Source organism: Rhamphochromis longiceps, linkage group LG16 (genome assembly GCF_057381845.1).
Source record: "Rhamphochromis longiceps isolate RC_006_pf linkage group LG16, R_longiceps_female_GT1.1, whole genome shotgun sequence".
Classification (NCBI taxonomy): domain Eukaryota; kingdom Metazoa; phylum Chordata; class Actinopteri; order Cichliformes; family Cichlidae; genus Rhamphochromis; species Rhamphochromis longiceps.
The window spans coordinates 15,275,365-15,296,950 of record NC_140572.1 but is presented as its reverse complement, the minus strand read 5'-3'; the positions used below and the strand labels follow the sequence as shown (position 1 = coordinate 15,296,950).

General features: G+C 42.1%; 1 protein-coding gene across 1 annotated transcript; it reads left to right on the top strand.

Annotated features, from left to right (window-relative positions):
- Positions 1 to 14,538: 14,538 nt before the first annotated feature.
- On the top strand, positions 14,539 to 16,748 carry LOC146650805 (E3 SUMO-protein ligase ZBED1-like). The gene is made up of 3 exons (XM_085385517.1): positions 14,539 to 15,672; positions 15,849 to 16,101; positions 16,264 to 16,748. The coding sequence occupies exons 1-3, from the start codon at positions 14,555 to 14,557 to the stop codon at positions 16,678 to 16,680; spliced, it is 1,788 nt and encodes a 595-aa protein (XP_085241643.1). The 5' UTR covers positions 14,539 to 14,554; the 3' UTR covers positions 16,681 to 16,748.
- The last annotated feature ends 4,838 nt before the right edge of the window (positions 16,749 to 21,586 follow it).

Genomic DNA, 21,586 nt, shown 5'->3' with positions numbered 1-21,586 from the left:
TATAGCACTTTTTCCTTTGGGAAGGTACCATCTGTGCAGTCTGCAATTTTGTTGAAGAAAGATGTTGAATCTATTTAATATTTCTTGAAAAATAATTGATTTCTGTGCATTTTTTTTTCACACTGCATCAAATTAAGGTTGATTACGTCGATTAAGCATCATGAGGTGGAGCGTGAGGGGTGGTTCCCTATTTTTTATTTATTTATTTTTGTTGCTGGGAGTTGGAACCCTATTAGTTAGGTTGCTTAATATTTACGCTAAGTACTCTTTAAAATACCAGAATAGGGAGGATGGTGTAGGTTTAAGTTTATTAGATTGATCAGTATTGCTGAACTATGAAACATTTTTTTTTGCATACAGGTATAACAGAATAGCTTTAGTGTAGTTGTTGTTTTAAACTTGAGTATGAACTTATACAAAATGCAGCAAGATATTAAAAAAAAAACAGTTTTGTTGATTAAAAAACACTATATCGGATTCATATCGGTATCGGCAGATATCCAAATTTATGATATCGGTATCGGTATCGGACATAAAAAAGTGGTATCGTGCCATCTCTAGTATAAACTCAACTCGTCATGTTTGGAGGAAGAAGAATACGGAGTTGCATCCCAAGAACACCATACCTACTGTGAAGCATGGGGGTGGAAACATCATGCTATGGGGCTGTTTTTCTGCCAAGGGGACAGGACGACTGATCCGTGTTAAGGACAGAATGAATGGGGCCATGTATCGTGAGATTTTGAGCCAAAACCTCCTTCCATCAGTGAGAACTTTGAAGATGAAACGAGGCTGGGTCTTCCAACATGACAATGATCCAAAACACACTGCCCGGGCAACAAAGGAGTGGCTCCGTAAGAAGCATTTGAAAGTCCTGGAGTGGCCTAGCCAGTCTCCAGACCTCAACCCCATAGGAAATCTGTGGCGGGAGTTGAAAGTCCGTGTTGCTCGGCGACAGCCCCAAAACATCACTGCTCTCGAGAAGATCTGCATGGAGGAATGGGCCAAAATACCAGCTACTGTGTGTGCAAACCTGGTAAAGACCTATAGTAAACGTTTGACCTCTGTTATTGCCAACAAAGGTTATGTTACAAAGTATTGAGTTGTATTTTTGTTATTGACCAAATACTTATTTTCCACCCTGATTTACGAATAAATTCTTTACAAATCCTACCATGTGGATTCATGGATTTTTTTTTCACATTCTGTCTCTCACAGTTGAAGTGTACCTCTGGTGCAAATTACTGACCTCTGTCATCATTTTAAGTGGGGGAACTTGCACAATCGGTGGCTGACTAAATACTTTTTTGCCCCACTCTAAGCAGAGAAGTGTATGTTATACATTTAACAACTGACGCTAAAGATCTGTTTTGGTAAATGGTATTTGCTATTGTATTTTGGAAATGCAGTTGAAACCCCAACACCAGAACTAAAGGATTTATCTATACCAGGGATGGGGAACTCCAGGCCTCAAGGGCCGGTGTCCTGCAGGTTTTAGATATCACCCTGGGTCAAGTCACCTGAATCAAATGATTAGTTCATTACCAGGTCTCTGGAGAACTTCGAGACATGTTGAGGAGGTCATTTAGCCATTGGAATCAACTGTGTTGGATCAAGGACACATCTAAAACCTGCAGGACACTGGCCCTTGAGACGTGGAGTTACCCCAACCCTGATCTATACAATTATCTGAAATCATGAATGAGGCGGCCCAGGGGCTCTTTACGATGGACTTCTGCAACTCATTCATTCCAATCAGTCACTGCAAGGTTGTCCACCAGTAATTCCTCTGTATGGTTCCTCCTGAGCCACCAGACATTCCAGGCCCTGTTAAATGTTTGGTATGAGCTCCTATTTGAGCATCAACAAATGCTGGTTAACAGTGTAATGCCTGTAACCTTGCAGGGATAAGCCTGCCACTCATCGCTGATGATTATGGATCCTCTTTTGGCGTGATGAGCTATTAGTGGAATCAGTTCTCTTTTTGTCCCGTTTTCAAGAAATCAGAGAACAGGTCTTCCTGATGTCACTCCTCGGTAGAAAGCCCCCAGAATATCGAGTTTAACCAAAATACCAGACATTTGCTGTGTTATCAGATGCAGTAATCAGCATGTATTTAAGCAAAAATGGCACAAAGTATGGCATCCACATGTGAACACACCTCTCCTAACCCTGCCTTACAAGCCAGATCGCTCCGATCTCTGCTTCTCCACAGCAACCACTGCTGTCAGTGGTGGCTTTTTTAAACTATAGAAATTATTTACCTGACATCAGAAAAATACGCAATCAGCTTTACTGTTACGACATAACATTAATGTGACAAATTAATGTCTGTTGATGCAGAAGTGGTGGTGGATGGCCCAGCTGTGCATGTGGTGGTGGATGGCTCAGTTGTAGAGTTGGTGGCGGATGGCCCAGCAGTGGAGGTGGTGGTGTTGGATGGTTAAGAGTCAGTCATCATGTTAGTAATGGATGGTCCAGAGGAAGAATCAGAAGGCAATCCAGTAGTGGAACACTTGAGTGGAACTCTGTTGTTGTGGCTGTTCCTCTGTAAACACTATCAAGTGATCTATGTAAACTTTGGGTGTTGTCACAACTTGGCTGTTAACAACATCCATGGTTTTTCCTGAGATAACAGCAATGTTGTTGGGGCCAAAGTAGTTAGCAACTAACTTGCCTCCTTTCCTCTGCTGGCTCCTCATGTTCAGCATCCACTCTCAATCAAAACAATAAAAAAAAACCCAAAAGAAAACCTTATCTCAATCTTCATGCCCACATGAAAATTGAGAATAGGTTTGACTTTGTTTTTTTTTAGATTCTTCTGATTGAGCTGTTTTGCTATTTGAAATAGCAGTCTGAAGCATGCTGTCGAGCTTCAGAATTTCATCTCCTACTCAGCAGACAAAATGTCCTCCACACTGCTGTCCACCTATAAAATGATGATTATGTGATATTATGCAATCAATCAATCAATCAGTCTTTATTTATAAAGCACTTTTCATACAAAAAATGTAGCACAAAGTGCTTTACATAGTTAAAAGCAGCCCACCCCACCCTCCAACTCACTCCCCACACTCTCATTAACATAAATGATGTGAATACACACATATCCCCCCCCCCCCACACACACACACACACACACACTAGTGGTGTGCGGATCGATACTGAAATATCGCTTCTTCCGATACCAGCAATTTATGTTCTAGAATCGATTCTCATATTATAATATCGATATTTTAGTACTCTGGGGTAAATTTGTAGTTTTTCCATTAAAATGAACACAGTGGAAAGAAACTATACCCTTCGGATCGTCTAATTTGGAAGGAACTACTTCCTCTTATGCCTTTCATAGTCATATGCGGAATACGGCTGTAAAAACATGTACGTTCTCTGCGGCCCTGAGCTCCTCCGGCAGGCTGTTCCACAGACGAGGACCATACCACTGAAAAGCTGCCTCTCCGTGAGTATGTGTCCTGACTTTAGGGACAATCAAAAGGCCAGTACCAGAGGACCTCAGGGTCCGTGAGGGTTCATATGGTAAAAGCAGATCTGAGAGATAAGAAGGCCCAAGACCATTAAGACATTTAAAAACCAATAAAAGAACTTTAAAGTCGATCCTGAAACACACGGGGAGCCAGTGCAGCGATTCTAAAACTGGTGTAATGTGGGCCCGGCCTCTGGTCTTCGTCAGCACATGAGCTCCAGAGTTTTGCAAAAGTTGTAAAGTTGAAATATTCTTCTTAGGAAGACCAGAGAGCGGGGCATTACAGTAATCAATGCGACTGGTAATAAAAGCATGCATCAACATCTCCGTGTTTGCCTGAGAGAGAATAGGGCGGACTCTGGCTATATTTTTTAGATGATAAAATCCAATTTTGGTTACATGTTTAATATGTGGGATAAAACCAAGCTCAGAGTCAAAAATAACACCCAGGTTTTTCACTTGTAGCGAAGGACATAGTGAAAATGCCTCTAATTTAGACAAGAGTTTCTCTCTCTGAGCCTCGGGACCGATGATTAAAACCTCAGTTTTGTCCTGGTTAAACTGTAAAAAGTTTCCTGCCATCCAAGATCTTATATCTAAAATACAGTTAAAAAGGGCATCCATTGGTCTGGTGTCATCAGAAGACACAGAGATGTACAGCTGCGTGTCATCAGCGTAACTGTGAAAGTTCACTCCATGCCTCCTGATGACACCACCAAGAGGGAGCATATACAAATTAAAAAGTACAGGGCCTAGAACCGACCCTTGAGGCACACCACATGTCATTTTATGGATATTAGAGGAGCATGTATCCATACTCACCATAAAAGTTCTGTCAGAGAGATAGGAAGTGAACCAGTTGTGTACAGCACCAGAGAGGCCCACCATATGTTTAAGTCTGTTTAAAAGAATAGTGTGGTCTACTGTATCAAAGGCTGCGCTTAGATCCAGTAGCACCAGGACTGAGAGCTTTTGGGAGTCCCAGTTACATCTAAGATCATTTAAAACCTTTAGGAGAGCAGTCTCTGTGCTGTGGTTCACCCTAAATCCAGACTGGAATATCTCCAGGACCTGTCTATCATTCAAAAAGTCATTAATCTGAGTAAAAACAAGTTTTTCTAGGATTTTACTTAAAAATGGTAAGTTGGATACAGGTCTGTAGTTATTAAAATCATTACAATCCAAATTGCTCTTCTTCAGAAGGGGTCTCACCACCGCCGTTTTAAAGGCAGCAGGGAAGACACCCAACTGAAGAGAGCAATTCATCATGTATAAAAGCTCAGCTTCAAAAAATCTATAAAGTGTTTTAAAGAGTGAAGAGGGGATTGGATCTAAAAGACATGTGGTGGGTCTCACTGTGGAGAAAACTTTCTGAAGGTTCTCAGCATTAACCAGGACAAAGCTGTCCAGTGTCTCCTCAGGTACAATCGAGCCCTCAGATGTGTTTACAAACATATCGCGATTAGATAAAATATCAGATCTGATGGCGCTGATTTTTCCCCTGAAGTGGTCTGCAAACTGCTCACAGAGCGAGTCTGTGGGGGTTCTTTGGGAGCTGTTAAAATCAGGGTTAAATAAATGATCTATGGTGGAAAAGAGGACCTTGGGATTATTTTTGTTATTACTGATTATTTTGGTGAAGTATGAATTTCTTGAGTTCCTTAATGTATTATTGTACATTTTAAGTTGATCGCAAAATATTTGATGGTTGATAGTATTTTTATTTTTCCTCCATCTCCTTTCTGCTGCCCTGCAATTTCTTTTGAGTTTTTTGACTTCTTCGTTTCTCCAGGGTGATGCATGTTTTACGTTAATCTTTTTGGTGGTGAGTGGAGCAACGGAGTCAATGCTTTTCTTCAGTTTGCTGTTGAAATGATTAAAAATCAAATCGCAGGGTGCAGGTAAAATCACAGGGGGGCATTCGTCTAAAACCCTGGTAAAATTTGCAGCCATTTCAGAGGTTAGATAGCGCCTCCTCACAGTTCGCACCGAGGTCAGACATTAAAGACATTAAAATAATTTCTGCAAGGTTACAAAAATTTAAAAGTTATTTATTATTAACAAACAAAGGTTTTAAAAAGAACTTTAACCTTAAACCAAGTATTCAGCAGGAATTTGAGTGTGATATCTCGCCTCTCTACCAAACATTAAAAACAAGGCAAATACTCGTCTGTGAAGGTTCTCAGTCATCCAGGTCATTGTAGTCCCAATATTGGGACCCACACCCAGTTTCACACCTTGACTCAGGCGATTAGAGGATTATCAGGGGGTCCTTTTGTCCCTCTGTGGGGGGTTACTCCCACTAGGTTTATATCTAGGACTCCCCACCATTTGACCTTAGAACTGAAGAAGCTTCTCGGATGAGAGGTGAAACGTCTTCAAGCAACTTAAAGAAGTCCAGACGCTTTTCTTTGCAAGCTCCTTTGAAGGCAAATACTCTGTAGTCAGATGGTGCTTTGTTCTCAGGCCAAAATGCCGGCAATGAAATGACAGCATCCAACTGTCCCATTCATGTGGTCTGTCGTTAATCAACTTAGACAGTGGTCTGCAAAATAAAATAGCAAAGAATTCATTGCGGTATGAAAGAAAATCTAGTTACAAATATAAATATGTGTAAATTACACGATAACTCTGTATGGGACCATTCTTCCTCTCACACAACCCATTTGTCTGCAGGTAGTATGAGTCACAAAGACCTCTTTCAATATTAAGAATTTTCTAACTTTCTTTTTGATCTGTATTAAGAAAATGTAATGATACAGGTAAAATAAGATTAAACTGCACTGGTCAATGAGTTCAATTATAGCAGAATAATCTATACTTTAAATTAAGGGTTTTATGTTTTGCATGTTGTAGCTGCTACTTCATTCACAAACACCTTCCTTTGTACAATAAGAATCTGCTTGGGTGCTTTAAACTGATAGAATAACTTAAGAATGCACTGGGTTACTTCATCAGTGCTCTTTGAGTTTAAATGATATGCTTGGGGCCATTTAGTTAAACAGTCATTCAGTACACATATGTCCTGGATTCCATTCAAAGTGATTTTGAGCATTTTTGAGTTTATTTTCTATTTTTTGATTTCTTATGATATGGGTATATGGGTAATATTGTTAAGTTCTTGTGTCACACTTGTGTGTATTAGTCTGGCTTTAGTTGGGTTAATGGTCTTTTATTCTTGCCACATGTTCTTTGAGTCTCGCCCCTGAAGGTCTCAGGTTTTCCTCATGCTCCTGTCCAGGTCATGTTCATGTCATAGTTTTCATGTCTAGTTTTAGTTTCTCCCAGTTTAGTTCAACTTTCCCCCAGTTCGCCTTGCCTTGTTTTTTTGTTTTTGCTATCAGCCTTAATAATGTCTCACTTTTTGTTATACTTAGTTTTCTCTCCTGTGTCTGCCTTTGGATCCACACCACAACACTCCTACTGCTCAGCTGTGACAGGAAGGAAAGCAAAAAAACAAACAAACCAAAAAATCTAAAACTAAAAGACAAGTTTGCTTAATTATTTTTGTCATGTAAAGCTCATGCAAATTTCTTTAAAAAAAACCTGAAATGTTTAAGACATCAACACAACACCTTTCATCTTTGCCCCATATTGGCGCCAAACAGTACTCTTGTTATCATAAAATTTTACACAACAAGTAACTTTTTGTGAGATTCACAATATGAATGGAAAGTTCGGGTGTAAATGGACCCATAAATTCATGTCCTCAGTCATTCCTGGCCAGAGTCAACCTCTCAAAGACTTGAGAGGTTGACTCTTGGGTTTTCTTCTGACCACAATGTGATCTTGTACTGCTGGCATGAAAATCGATGAACACTTTCTTTTCCTCTTTGGGCTCACACAGCACTTTGCACCGTATAGAGTACAAATGGCCATCTGTAATAAGTCAAAGGAATATGTACTTAATTTAAACCGTAATAATGTAGTCGTAAACATGATATAAATGTCTGTTGTACTGCAACATATTCAGTAGTCAGTAACATACATACATGTTAAACTGTAAACTTATTTAGTAGTAATTGATTCTATAGTAAAACATTTTAGGACATTTTGACATACACTGTATAGTTATAAGCCATTGCTCACAGATCAATGATTTTGGACCTACAGTTAAACAAAACAAATAAAACAGCCTTTTACTATTTACTTGCCGGGTAAATGCCGTGTAGCAAAAATCGTCTTCCGAAAACAGCTGAAAAAGTGGAACTATCTGCTGAAAAGCGGTGAAAAAGCTGAACGGTCATGAGTAGGAGTTGAACCAGCGCCACCTGCTGTCAGGGTGCCTGCTCATCTTGCATGAGCTAAACCGGCGCTCATCCCAGCTAGTTAAACCGACGTGCAGAAGAAGCTGAACTGTCCGCTTAGGACAGGTGAAGAAGATAATACCTATGGCATTCACCCAATTACAACTCCGTCATCTCCAGTAATGGTGGTGACAATGGTCACTTGGGAATGATAAAAGACACTCTTACATGTTTTAGGACTTGTGTGATACACAAGAGACATAATTATGGTATACTTCTTTTGCTCCTGAAGTGGGTAACATTTAATTAAAGTCCAGTTAAAACTTTGTGTCAAATAAAGACTAGTGCAAGCAGTGGCGTCGTTAGGCCTATTTTAGGGGTGCTTAAGCCTCCCTAAAATATTCTTAAGCCCCCCTAAATAATTTGGTGTTTAGTTTTTTGTTGTTTTTTTTATTCGATTTTTTTTACAGAACTTGCAGACAAATTCAATATAAAGATGCAGGAATATGAGTTTAAAGAAATAACAATATAAACCTGTCGCTATTCACATAAATATGATCATAACTCGGTTGGTTCCTTTCACTTTACACTGTTAAGGTAGCGTCAGTGCTTCGTTATCCAATCCGTTCCAGTTGTTCGCGGGGGACATCCACATTACTGAAAATCCAGTCCTCGTTTTCACTGCTACTTTACACTCCGCTCGTATACACCTGCGGACACACTAGCTTACATGCGGCAAACAGCAAGAAATCATGGATATACGCAAGTTTTTCAAGAAAGTAAGTCTTCATCACTGGCTGATAGTAACAATTAGTTAGCTCCATCTAACAACAGAGAGTCCCATGTAATTAATGAACCAGGTGCTCCCCATTTTGATAAATAAAAACCTGGCTAGCGCACTAAGTTAAATTGTTAGCATAATGTTAATTTCTGTCACTCGTTTTAGCTCTGAAAAATCGAGCTGAGCTCATTCAGGTATGGTTATCATCAGTGAAAACAATAATAATCACTCCTCCATCGACATTAACCTGTAGGAGTCTGGACAGAGGATCACAGAGAGGGAGAGGGGAGAGACCTCTGCTGGAGAGGTGAGTCAAAGATTTCACAGGATGGAGTCATTTGTGATGCAGATAGTCTGATTAGAATGTTATGGAACTCAATATGGATATGAAATATGAAACATTTCAGTCACGGTACAACATATAAGACCTGTTTAACTTGAGCTTTTATTTAGGAGAGTCAAGGTTAGAAAGTAGAGAGCAAAGATATATATATATATATATATATATATATATATATATATATATATATATACACACACATATACACATATATATTATATATATATATATATATATATCAGGTGTGAATGTGCGAATGAATGTGAGTGCGAATGCTTGTCTGTCCCTGTGTGTTGGCCCTGCGACAGACTGGCGACCTGTCCAGGGTGTACCCTGCCTCTCGCCCTATGACAGCTGGGATAGGCTCCAGCGCCCCCCGCGACCCTGAAAAGGATAAGTGGAAGCGAATGGATGGATATATATATATATGTATGTATGTATGTATGTATGTATGTATATATATATATTTAAATATATATATATATATGTATGTATATATAAAACACCCAGCACGCCCCTGCGGGCGGTTTATCCTTCAAGCTCGGATCCTCTACCAGAGGCCTGGGAGCTTGAGGGTCCTGCGCAGTATCTTAGCTGTTCCCAGGACTGCGCTCTTCTGGACAGAGATCTCCGATGTTGTTCCCGGGATCTGCTGGAGCCACTCGCCTAGCTTGGGAGTCACCGCACCTAGTGCTCCGATTACCACGGGGACCACCGTTACCTTCACCCTCCACATCCTCTCGAGCTCTTCTCTGAGCCCTTGGTATTTCTCCAGCTTCTCGTGTTCCTTCTTCCTGATATTGCTGTCATTCGGAACCGCTACATCGATCACTACGGCCGTCTTCTTCTGTTTATCTACCACCACTATGTCCGGTTGGTTAGCCACCACCATTTTGTCCGTCTGTATCTGGAAGTCCCACAGGATCTTAGCTCGGTCATTCTCCACCACCCTTGGGGGCATCTCCCATTTTGACCTCGGGACTTCCAGGTTATACTCGGCACAGATGTTCCTGTATACTATGCCGGCCACTTGGTTATGGCGTTCCATGTATGCCTTGCCTGCTAGCATCTTGCACCCTGCTGTTATGTGCTGGATTGTCTCTGGGGCATCTTTACACAGCCTGCACCTGGGGTCTTGCCTGGTGTGATAGACCCCAGCCTCTATGGATCTTGTGCTCAGAGCTTGTTCTTGTGCTGCCATGATTAGTGCCTCTGTGCTGTCTTTCAGTCCAGCTTTGTCCAGCCACTGGTAGGATTTCTGGATATCAGCCACCCCCTCTATCTGCCGGTGGTACATACCGTGCAGGGGCCTGTCCTTCCATGATGGTTCCTCGTCTCCCTCCTCTTTCTTGGGTTTCTGCTGCCTGAGGTATTCACTGAGCACTCGGTCAGTTGGGGCCATCTTCCCAATGTATTCTTGGATGTTCGTTGTCTCATCCTGGACTGTGGTGCTGACACTCACCAGTCCCCGGCCCCCTTCCTTCCGCTTAGCGTACAGCCTCAGGGTGCTGGACTTGGGGTGAAACCCTCCATGCATGGTCAGGAGCTTTCTTGTCTTTATGTCAGTGGCTTCTATCTCCTCCTTTGGCCAGCCTATTACCCCAGCAGGGTACCTGATCACGGGCAGGGCATAGGTGTTGATGGCCCGGATCTTGTTCTTACCATTCAGCTGACTCCTCAGGACTTGCCTGACCCTCTGCAGGTACTTGGTGGTTGCAGCTTTTCTAGCGGCCTCTTCATGGTTCCCATTCGCCTGCGGGATCCCCAGGTACTTGTAACTGTCCTCTATGTCTGCAATGTTGCCTTCTGGTAGTTCAATCCCCTCAGTTCTGACTACCTTCCCTCTCTTTGTTACCATCCGACTACACTTCTCCAGTCCGAACGACATTCCAATGTCATTGCTGTATAGCCTGGTAGTGTGGATCAGTGAATCGATGTCTCGTTCACTCTTGGCATACAGCTTGATGTCATCCATGTACAGGAGGTGGCTGACAACTGCTCCGTTCCGTAGTCGGTATCCGTAGCCAGTCTTGTTAATGATCTCACTGAGGGGGTTCAGGCCTATGCAGAACAGCAGTGGGGACAGAGCATCTCCTTGGTAGATCCCGCACTTGATGGTGACTTGTGCTATGGGCTTGGAGTTGGCCTCTAGTGTTGTACGCCACATCCCCATTGAGTTCCTGATGAAGGCTCTTAGGGTCCCATTGATCTTGTACAATTCTAGGCATTCCAGTATCCAGCTGTGGGGCATTGAGTCATAGGCCTTCTTGTAATCAATCCAGGCAGTGCACAGGTTGGTCAGTCTGGTCTTGCAGTCTCGGCTGACTGTTCTGTCTACCAGTAGCTGGTGTTTTGCGCCTCTGGTATTCTTGCCAATTCCTTTCTGTGTCCCGCTCATGTATTGACCCATGTGCCTGTTCATCTTAGCCGATATGATGCCTGACAGGAGCTTCCATGTAGTACTGAGGCAGGTTATTGGTCGGTAGTTGGAGGGGACCGGTCCCTTCTTGGGGTCCTTGGGGATCAGGACCGTCCGACCTTCGGTTAGCCATTCCGGGTGTCTCTCGTTAACTAGCAGCTGGTTCATTTGTGCTGCTAGACGCTCGTGGAGTGCAGTCAGCTTCTTTAGCCAGTAGGCGTGAACCATGTCGGGCCCTGGTGCTGTCCAACTCTTCATACTGGAGACCCTTTCTTGGATATCTGCCACTGTGATGGTTACTGGATCCTGTTCGGGGAGGTTGCTGTGGTCTGCCCTCAGATCCACTAGCCACTGAGCATTGCCGTTATGGGTTGCGTCCTTCTCCCATATGCTCTTCCAGTATTGCTCGGTCTCCAGCCTTGGTGGTGCTGTTCTCTTATTGTTCCCTTGCCACTGAGAGTACACCTTTGCTGGTTCTGTGGAGAACAGCTGGTTTATTCTCCTGCCTTCTATCTCTCTGGTGTACCTTCTCAAGCGGCTGGCCAAGGCTGTGAGTCTTTGCTTGGCAGTTTCTAAGGCCTCAGGTATGGACAGCTTGCTGTATTTCTTATGCACCTTCTTTGTCGCACCTTTCTGCAACTCCGTTAGTTGGCTAACCTCCCTCCGTGCTACTTTGATCTTGCCCTCTAGCCTCCTTCTCCATGGAGGGTACTGCCCCTTGTGGCAGGGGCTACATGAATAGGCTGAGGGACCTATGGATTCTTCGATATATATATATATATATATATATATATATATATATATATATATATATATATATATATGTATGTGTATATATATATATATATATGTATGTGTATATATATATATATATATATATATATATGTGTGTGTGTGTGTGTGTGTGTGTGTGTGTGTGTGTGTGTATATGTGTGTGTGTGTGTGTATATATGTGTGTGTATATATATGTGTGTGTGTGTGTGTATATATATGTGTGTGTGTGTGTATATATATATATATGTGTGTGTGTGTGTGTGTGTGTGTGTGTGTGTATATATATATATTATATATATATATTAGGGGTGCAACGATATTCGTATCGATATTGAACCGTTCGATACAGTGCTTTCGGTTCGGTACGCATATGTATCAAACAATAGAACATTTGTAATTTATTTTATCAACTTTCCTTCTGACTATGCTGTCTGTTGAGCGCTCAGTGAATCTGCGTTCGACTACTCCGCCTAGGCTGCACTGTCGAGCGCAGATCCACTGAGCGCTCAACACAGACAGCATAGTCAGAAGGAAGAGCGCAGGGCAAGCTAGCAAGACAGAAGTTAAGCTCTCCTTGCAACATGGACCTCCCCCACCCTCATTCAGATCTGGCGTTTGGAATTATTTTGGTTTTCATGTGACGTATGACCCTGAAGGTAAGCGAGTCATGGACTAAAGTAAAACAGTATGTTGGATGTGCCATGCAATGCTCAATTACATGGGTGGGAACTAGTGTGTTAGCGCAGTTAGCTCGTTAACGTGTTGGCCGTCTAGCCCCACGCACGGGGCGATCGGCGGTAGCTTGTTAACGGAGATTTGCCGTGTTGTGGCGTTAAGGTCATTTCAACGAGATTAACCTGAAAGCACTAGTGGGAACACAACGAATATGACTGCACATTTACGCCGACATCATCCTAGTGCAAAGACCAAAACAACAAGCATGCTACTAACTTTAGCCGAGTCATTTAGACAGCTGTTAGCACATGATTCTCCTTATGCTGCTGAGAATATAGCCCAGAAGAAGCGGATAGTATAGCTTTTATTTTGGAAAGAGACATTTCTCTGTAATAAACTCTCTTTTCCAAAGATGAGTGATTCCTCAATCAGATACAGGGCTTGCAATATCGCTAGCCCGACTTCCCGGGGCTAGAGATTTTTTTCAGTCGGCTACCAAAATCTATCTCTTCCCTGCCCGTCGGGCTATTGTAGGAAAAATAAAGGTCAATGCTTTTGCATTCTTTCAGAAATGTAGCTGGGTAATTATGTCATTGGCATCGGTGAGCCACTGTCAATATGTGACATATTGAAATCGCGTTTGAATTTGCGCTTGTTTTTTGCTTTCACTTTGCAATCGTGCGAACTGTGTATAGAGAGCGACAGCACTGATCTGTGAGTGATGATAATTTGTGCACCAATTCCTCTGACATCGTCTTATTAATCGTTAGCTTACTATGCAAACATGACAAGTGAAATCTCCCGCAGCTTAAACATGTGAGAGGTTGATCGCGCAGAGAATCGCTGAGCGTTATGTGTGTGAGTGCGTGTGTAAAAGCAGCAGGATATATATATTTTAGTTCTGCTGAGCCAAATAAGACAGGTCAGGGTGAAGAAGTGACAGCCAAAGAAAAGCTTACCACAAAACGGAGAAGTTATGACAAATCAGACTATAAGGCAAAAAGAAAGTGCAGCTTTATGGTTTCATGGACAAAAGAATTTCTGTGGCTGCAATATGACGAGCTAAATAACCAGAGCTGCACATAAGTGGTCCGCAGGTGCGCATTCGCTGTCAAAATAAAAAACACGCACAAGGGTTAGGGTTAAATTTAAAAACTGTACTTTTGAGTTAAAATATATATTTATAATTTTAATAAATGCCAAATTAAAAAGGCATGAACATTTTTTTGTATCGAAAAAATATCGAACCGTGACACCAAAGTATCGAACCGAACCGAACCGTGAATTTTGTGTATCGTTGCACCCCTAATATATATATATATATATATATATATATATATATATATATAGTCAAAAAATATATATAAGTCAAATTAGCCTGACTCACATATTTTTGAGGGTTCTATTTTAATATTACTTCAATTCAAGTAATTTAGTAATATTTTTCAGGGCTTTAAATTGCAACCATTTTAGTCACATGCGTGCACAAAATGTAATGTTTGTAACTTCAAAATATTTGGGAGCAACAAATTACTGTGGCGTGTGAGCAGAAGTCATGATATTAGCAATTTACATTACAATTCAGTATGTTTTAATTAGGGGTGTCAAATTATCGCGTTAATTGCGATTAATTAATTACAATGCTATTTAGCGCGTTATGTTTTTTAATCTCGTTAATCTAATTTTTAATCTCTTGACGTCATTGATTTTGTATGAGAGTTGCTATGTTATAAAATCCGTTTTTATGTGCTGGGCTCCTTGTGCTTGACTTGTTGGGGGTGGAGTCACGTCGTGAGGTCAAGGTGAGAAGTGGTGATTAGCTTACAGTGTGGATATGGAGGCGCATCTGAGAGTTGTTGGCCCAATGAACGGGAAATTTGTATTTCATAAACGCCCCGACGGCACCATTGACAAAGGTAAAGTGGTCTGCCTAGAGTGTAAGAAGGAGTTTGCTTACCACCGAAGCAGCTCAAGTTTGGCCTATCACCTCAACGCAAAGCACCCAGCCGCGAGTGCAGCAACAGCTAGCAGTGAAGACGTTAGCAATATAGCAAGCCAGAGCAAAGCTTTTCGCCAAACAAAACTAGAGAATACCCCTCGTATGAGCAAGTCTGCGACCGACAGGCTGACTAATGTTATTGCCAAGTGGATAGCGATGAACTGTAGGCCGATAAATATAGTAGAGGACGAAGGATTGACAGAGGTGTTGCAAATTGCGTCCAATGACCCGTCATACAAGCCGCCGTGCAGGACTACAGTAACGACCAAAATCAGCAAAATGTACGACGGCGAAAAGAAAAACAAACTTGAGATTTTGGCGGAGGATTCTCCCAACTGTGTTGCTATAACCGGAGATCACTGGACCTCAGCTGGCAACCACAGCTATTTTGGGGTGACTGGACACTTTATTGATAGTGAGTGGAACCTCAACTCATTTGCACTGACCGTCATGAGAACAGAAACCAGGCACTTTGCTGATAAATGCGCCGAACAGTTCCTCAAGGTAGCAAATGACTGGGGTATTGAAAACAAGATATCCACCATTGGCACAGACAGCGCAGCAAACATGCTGGCTGCTATGAGAGCACTTCCATATGAGCACATCGCCTGCAATGCTCACATTCTCCAGAGGACCATCACGGTATGTCTCGATAGCAGTGGTTTTGTCGGTGTACTGGCAAAGTGCCGCAAGATTGTTGGTCATTTTAAACAAAGCCCTGCGAGTACCACAGAACTTAACCAACAACAAGTAGCACTCGGAAAGAAGAGCGATCAACTTATACAGGATGTACCCACCAGGTGGAACTCGACTCTCGCAATGGTCTCACGCCTCCTATGTAACCAAGAGGCTGTCCAGGCTACGTTGGACCAACAGAACCACAGGTTGGTCTTGCCAACCGAAGCTGAGTGGGCGAAACTGCAGAGGCTGGAGCTCCTGCTTGAACCATGCAAGTAAGTTCAAATAAACACCTTCCCATTTTAATTATATAAACTACTGTTACATGTGTAAAATCAAAATTAATGAACATAACAAGGAACTTTTAAGGACAATTAAATTGGAAATCAGTTACACTTTGATTTAAATGAATCCAGCTAGGTTTATTTAGCAAACCTCTCCACCTCTGCAGGTATGTGACAGAGCTGCTGGGTGGTGAGGCCTACGTCTCTTGCTCTGTAGTGCTGCCTGCTTTTCGCCATCTGTACCGTGTCATGGACATTACTGATGATGATCCTGCCTACGTGGTGAAGTTCAAGAATGCCTTCCAGAAGGATCTGGCAGCACGACGAGCTAATGGCAACGAGATATGGTTCGAGGTGGCCACAGCATTGGATCCACGGTTTAAGGATTTGAAATGTCTTCCAAGAGAAAAGAGGGAACAGGTAGGACAATAAGGTTAAGCTGGACTAATGAGTCCAATTCATTATCAAATCAAACTTTTATTTATTATATGGAACACAAAGTTCTTTACAAGATTAAATAAAATAAAATAAAAAGCACTTAGTTTTAATCACATTCATTCATTCATTCATTCATTCATTCAGGTGTGGACCATTCTGGAGAATATGCTCCAGGCAGCAGAGCCCAGAAGAGCAGATAGTCTCCAGCCCTCCACAGAGGATGATGGACCAGCTCAGAAGAAGAGGAGGAGCGAACTCCTTCTGGGGTCTGACTCTGACTCAGAAGATGGAATTGAGTCTGGAGAGCTGCAGCGCTACAGAGCAGAACCCAGCATCAGTATTGATGACTGTCCCCTGCAGTGGTGGTATGCTCACTCAGGAGTCTATGAAAAGCTGTCAGTCCTAGCACAAAAGTACCTGGCCTCCCCAGCTACCTCTGTACCCTGTGAGAGACTCTTTAGCCTTGCAGGCCACATAGTGCAAAAGAAAAGGGCAGCCTTGCTTCCAGAAAATGTTACCAGGCTGGTGTGTCTTAGCGACTGGCTGAGGAAGAAGAAATGAGACACATGTGGTCAGCATAGCTGCTGTGTCATTTGTAGCCTACTAGAATAGATTGCTTGATGTTCAGCACTTTTTTGTGATGGAAGAATACTTTGATGTGCTAACTTGCAGCACTGCAATGTCAGTTTTATTTTTCATTATCTGAAGCAGAGGAATTTCAGTGCTGTATTGCTCAGAAAAGAGCAACTCTGATGTGCTAACTTGCAGCACTTAATTTATTTGATTTTATTTGTATTTATTTTTCCACTTATTTTACAAAAGAATACAACAGTATGTAAATGGTTGCATCTGTTTAACGTTTGTTAAACAATAAATGACTTTATAAAGTCACTTTCTTTGTTATATCAGTCTTTTGGTCTGCCACAATAAGTTGAGGGCTTTCCTCAGCTATTTTTAGGTGAGATTAAAAAAGAGATTAATTAGATCAATTAATTAAAAATCATAATTAATTAATCTCTATTTTTTTTTTAATCTCTTGACAGCACTAGTTTTAATGTATCTTGAAGGGTGAGGCAGAAGGAAAGGCTGAGGCAAGGCAAGTTTATTTGTATAGCACAATTCAACAACAAGGTGATTCAAAGTGCTTTACAGAGACATTAGAAACAAAAACAAATAAAAAGCATGATTTAAAATTGATTAAAACAAGCAAACAAACTAACTAACTAATTAACAAACAAACAAAACAGTATATAAAATCAAAACAGATAAAATCAGAAGAGTAGATAAAATCAGTAGTTAAATGTAAGTTTTGAAATTTAAGCTTAAAAGTGTGGATTTGGTGCTTTATTCAAATGCAGCTGAGAATAGGTGAGTCTTCAACCTGGATTTAAATAAACTGAGTGTTTCAGCTGATCTGAGGCTTTCTGGGAGTTTGTTCCAGATATATGGACCATAAAAGCTGAATGCAGCTTCTCCGTGTCTGGTTCTGACTCTGGGAACTGATAAAAGACCGGATCCAGATGACCTGAGGGATCTGGAAGGTTCATACTGGGTCAGGAGGTCACTGATGTATTTTGGTCCTAAACCATTCAGAGGGAGAAAAAGGTCAACAGGCAAGTTCAAGTCAGAGAGAGCAAGGAGAGACAGAGGAGCTGCAGCAAATGGATCGAGAGGCAGAGGAAGATCAAGTTATTACAGAGAGAGGAGAGCAAACTGGCCAAGAGAGGGAAAATGATGAAGCAGCTGCAGCAACTCATTCTACTACAGGGTTTGATTTAGGTGACAAAGACACAGGGCCCAGACAGGTGAAGATGAAGAGCTATCCACATGATACTTTTGGTACACAGAAGCGAGCATTTAACCACAGCTGGTTTGAAAAGCACAACTGGTTAGAATATTCAGTCAACCAGAATGCAGCTTTCTGCTTCCCATGTAGAGTGTTTGGCAAAAACATCAAACATGATAGTTTGGTCAGTAGTGGTTGCAAGAACTGGAAGAAAGCTTTAGTCATCTTTGGCAAGCATGGGATGGCACAGAGGCAACTGTGGGTTCACGCACTGAATTGAACAACTCAGACACATTGAAAAGAGAGTTATTTTTCCCTTGTGTGGTTCGGATGGTTGGCGAGCTTGATCAAAGATTTTGCAGTGTAGATGCAGGGTTGCTAAAAGGCATCCAGGCATGCAGTCCTAAATCTGAGAACTTCTTGAGTGAACCACACTTGAATGAACTTGCAAAGCACTACAGACTTGACCTGAAAAAAGAGGAGGTTCTGGTGGCCAGAAACTTTCTTACCCGGAAAACAGAGGCTGGATGTCCACCCAAAAATATGTTGTCTGTGTACAACCTCCTTGATTCAGACATGTTTCCCTCTCTGAAGGCAACCATCCAAGTTGCCCTAACAGTGCCTGTCAGCAGCTGCTCGTGCGAAAGGTCCTTTAGTGCACTGCGGCGGCTGCACTCCTGGCTGCGTCAAACAATGGGTCAGAAAATACTTCACAGTCTTGCAGTCATGTCTATTGAAAAAGACATGCTTCAACATCTGAGTCACAAGAGTGATTGACCGATTTGCCACTCTTAAAAACAGACGTCATTCTTTGATGCTTCCACCCACCAAGTAACTGGTGATTGCAGCCATAAAAATGATGTATTTTTTTATTTTCAGTTTTTTTCTTGTTATTGATGCAGCAAACACATTTCTTCTGTTTTCTTGTTGTACTGTATTATAAAACAGACTCAAATAAAACGATAGATCTATTGGTGGCCTAGGATGTTTAATCTGTCCAAAAAAGTAGGAAAACAATTTCTCAGTCTTGTTTTCTGTTTGTGAAATTTTGTGCTCATTCACTACGTTCGTTCATATCGTGTGCATCTCTTGGGGGCTAAGCCCCCCCTGTCCTTAAAACCTAGTGACGCCCCTGAGTGCAAGCATAACAGTTACAGGGTAAATAGTAGTCACTGTTAAAAACGCATCAAAATTCAGAGCTCCTGGCCTTTCAACAAAAAATGTATTTTTTTGAAAAATTTGTAGGAAAGGTTCAGTTGGTTTTGTATGACAAAATATGCACATACAGAGTGGGATCCATTACTGTTTAATTCTTAATTTACACAGCTAAAGTGAAAAAAGATGATGCTACAGAAAATGACATCAGCAAAAAAAAAAAAAAACCCAAACCACAAAACAGTTGCCAAGCTATTGGCAACTGAACCTTCTTCCTGTTGATGATATTATTTCAATTACCAAATGTATAAATGTATATTTTTCTTAGCGCAGCAATGAACAAAAATATTTTTAATCTCTTTACATTATGTAGAAACAACATTTTAGTGACAAGTTATGAGCAGATGTGATGATGTATTTGAGTTGTTATGAGGAATGTTTCTAGCATAATCTGCCATGAACAACCCTCTTGAATGATATCAAGTAAATCTGAAGAAGAAACAGCATTTTTGTGAAAACTTGTAAACAGCAGTCACTTTTTGGCAGCTGAAAAATGTAGAATAGTATAGCAGACACACATATGTGCATCCGTCAACCAGCATGCAGTCTGTCTCAGTTGCTCCTGCTTTTTCTCTTCACTTTAATTTTTTTCTTACTTATTTCTTTGTCCTTTATCTGATATCTATATCTATCTGAGTGATATCTATATCACTAAAGCACTTCTGGATGGATGCAAACTGCATTTCGTTGCCCTGCACCTGTGCATGTGCAATGACAATAAAGTTGAATTCTATTCTATTCTATTTTACTTTGTACTTACATCATTTTCTTAGGGATTATTAAGGTATTCTGATTCTGATACTAAAGCTGTCAACAATTATAATACTGTGTTGTGTCACGGACCCAGCTCTGGGGACTCAGGGTCCGTGAGCAGCATAGACTATTATTGCTATTATTATTATTATTATTATTTGCTGTGCCTTCTGCGATGGTGTCTTATCTGTGTTCCACACGTTATCTGTATAGGCAGGGTGTGGGTGTGTATATGTGTGTGTCTGCGGGTGTGGCCCTGCTGGAGGACTGGCCACACCTGAAGTCCCTGCCACACACCTGCTGCTGATCAGGGCTCGTCGGGGGAGCTATTTAGGAGAGTGTTGGAGCTCCCACCGGCGTGGGATCATTAAGTTAAAACTCCAGCAGTCTCACTGAGTCTAACATGGCTCTCAGTTAAATACCTTCTTCAGGAACAAAAGGCAGTACACAGCTGTTTCACACCTTAAGGTTCACACTCCCTTGCTACCTCCCAGAGTCATCGAAGAGACAAAAGATTCTTCCTGTGGAGTTGTCTGCTTCCCCCAACTTCCTTACTATTTGTCTTAATGTATGAGTGTGAGACTTGTTAAAATCCAGTGGCACCAAGGCATTATACAATAAAATAATGTGATTAATACATAAGTAAAAGAAATTCCTATACAGGGGCGAGCAGAGAAGCGAGTTGGGGAGCACACACACTAGGGAGTTACAACACGGAACGCACTGGGAGCAAGGGACGAGCACGATTGGAAAATTGCACTTTTGAGTGAATTGTTGGACTTGCCTGTCTATTTCACTGTAAATAAACGCACTGTGTTTCTGTGAAGAAGAACCGCGCCTGGGTCCCTCTTTTCCGTGACAAGCCGCGCTTCTGCAAGCCATAACTGAGCTTAAAGGTATGTTGATTTCCTCACCTAATACAGCTCCAGCGCAGCCCGCCTCTTCGCTAGCCTGTCCGCTTACTCCTTCACCTCCACCGCGGCAGCGAGAGTACTCACTCCCCGCGCCTGAAAAATTCGACGGCGAGTTGGGGAAGAGCTGGGGTTTTCTGACACAATGCTCTCTGGTTTTTAGACAACAACCTAGTGCCTTTGCCTCTGATTCTACTAAAATCGCTTATTTGGTGCAACTTATGACTGGGCGGGTGCTTCAATGGGCACAGGCAGTATTTAGTACCCAGCCCTCTGTTTCATATGACGTTTTTCTCAGCACGATTCGCTGTGTATTTGATAAAGGCGCTAGCTCGGACGCCGCAGGTCATTGCATGTTTTCTCTGAAGCAAGGTAGGAGTGTTGGTGACTTTTCCATGGAGTTCTGGATCCTGGCGGAGAAGTCGGGCTGGGAGGAGAAAGCACTGCGTGGAGCCTTCCTCAACAGCCTTAATGAAAATATTAAGCGTGAGTTAGCAACCAAGGAACTGCCTAAAGCTTTGTCTGCTCCAATCAATGTGTATTAACTTAGACGACCACATGCGGGAGTTTGGCAAAAGAGCCGGGGATGGTCGGCGGCCTGCTGGGTGCACGGGTACATCTAGGGACCTTCCTACTCTGATGTGGAGAGGTGAGGAGGAGGAGCAACACGGGGATGAAGAGCAACCCATGCAGCTCGGCCGAGCCAAGCTTTCCTCCTCTAAACTGGGGCGCAAACAACGGAACGGTGAGTGCTTTATTTGTGGAAAGAGAGGACATTTTGTTGACTCCTGCCCAGACCGAG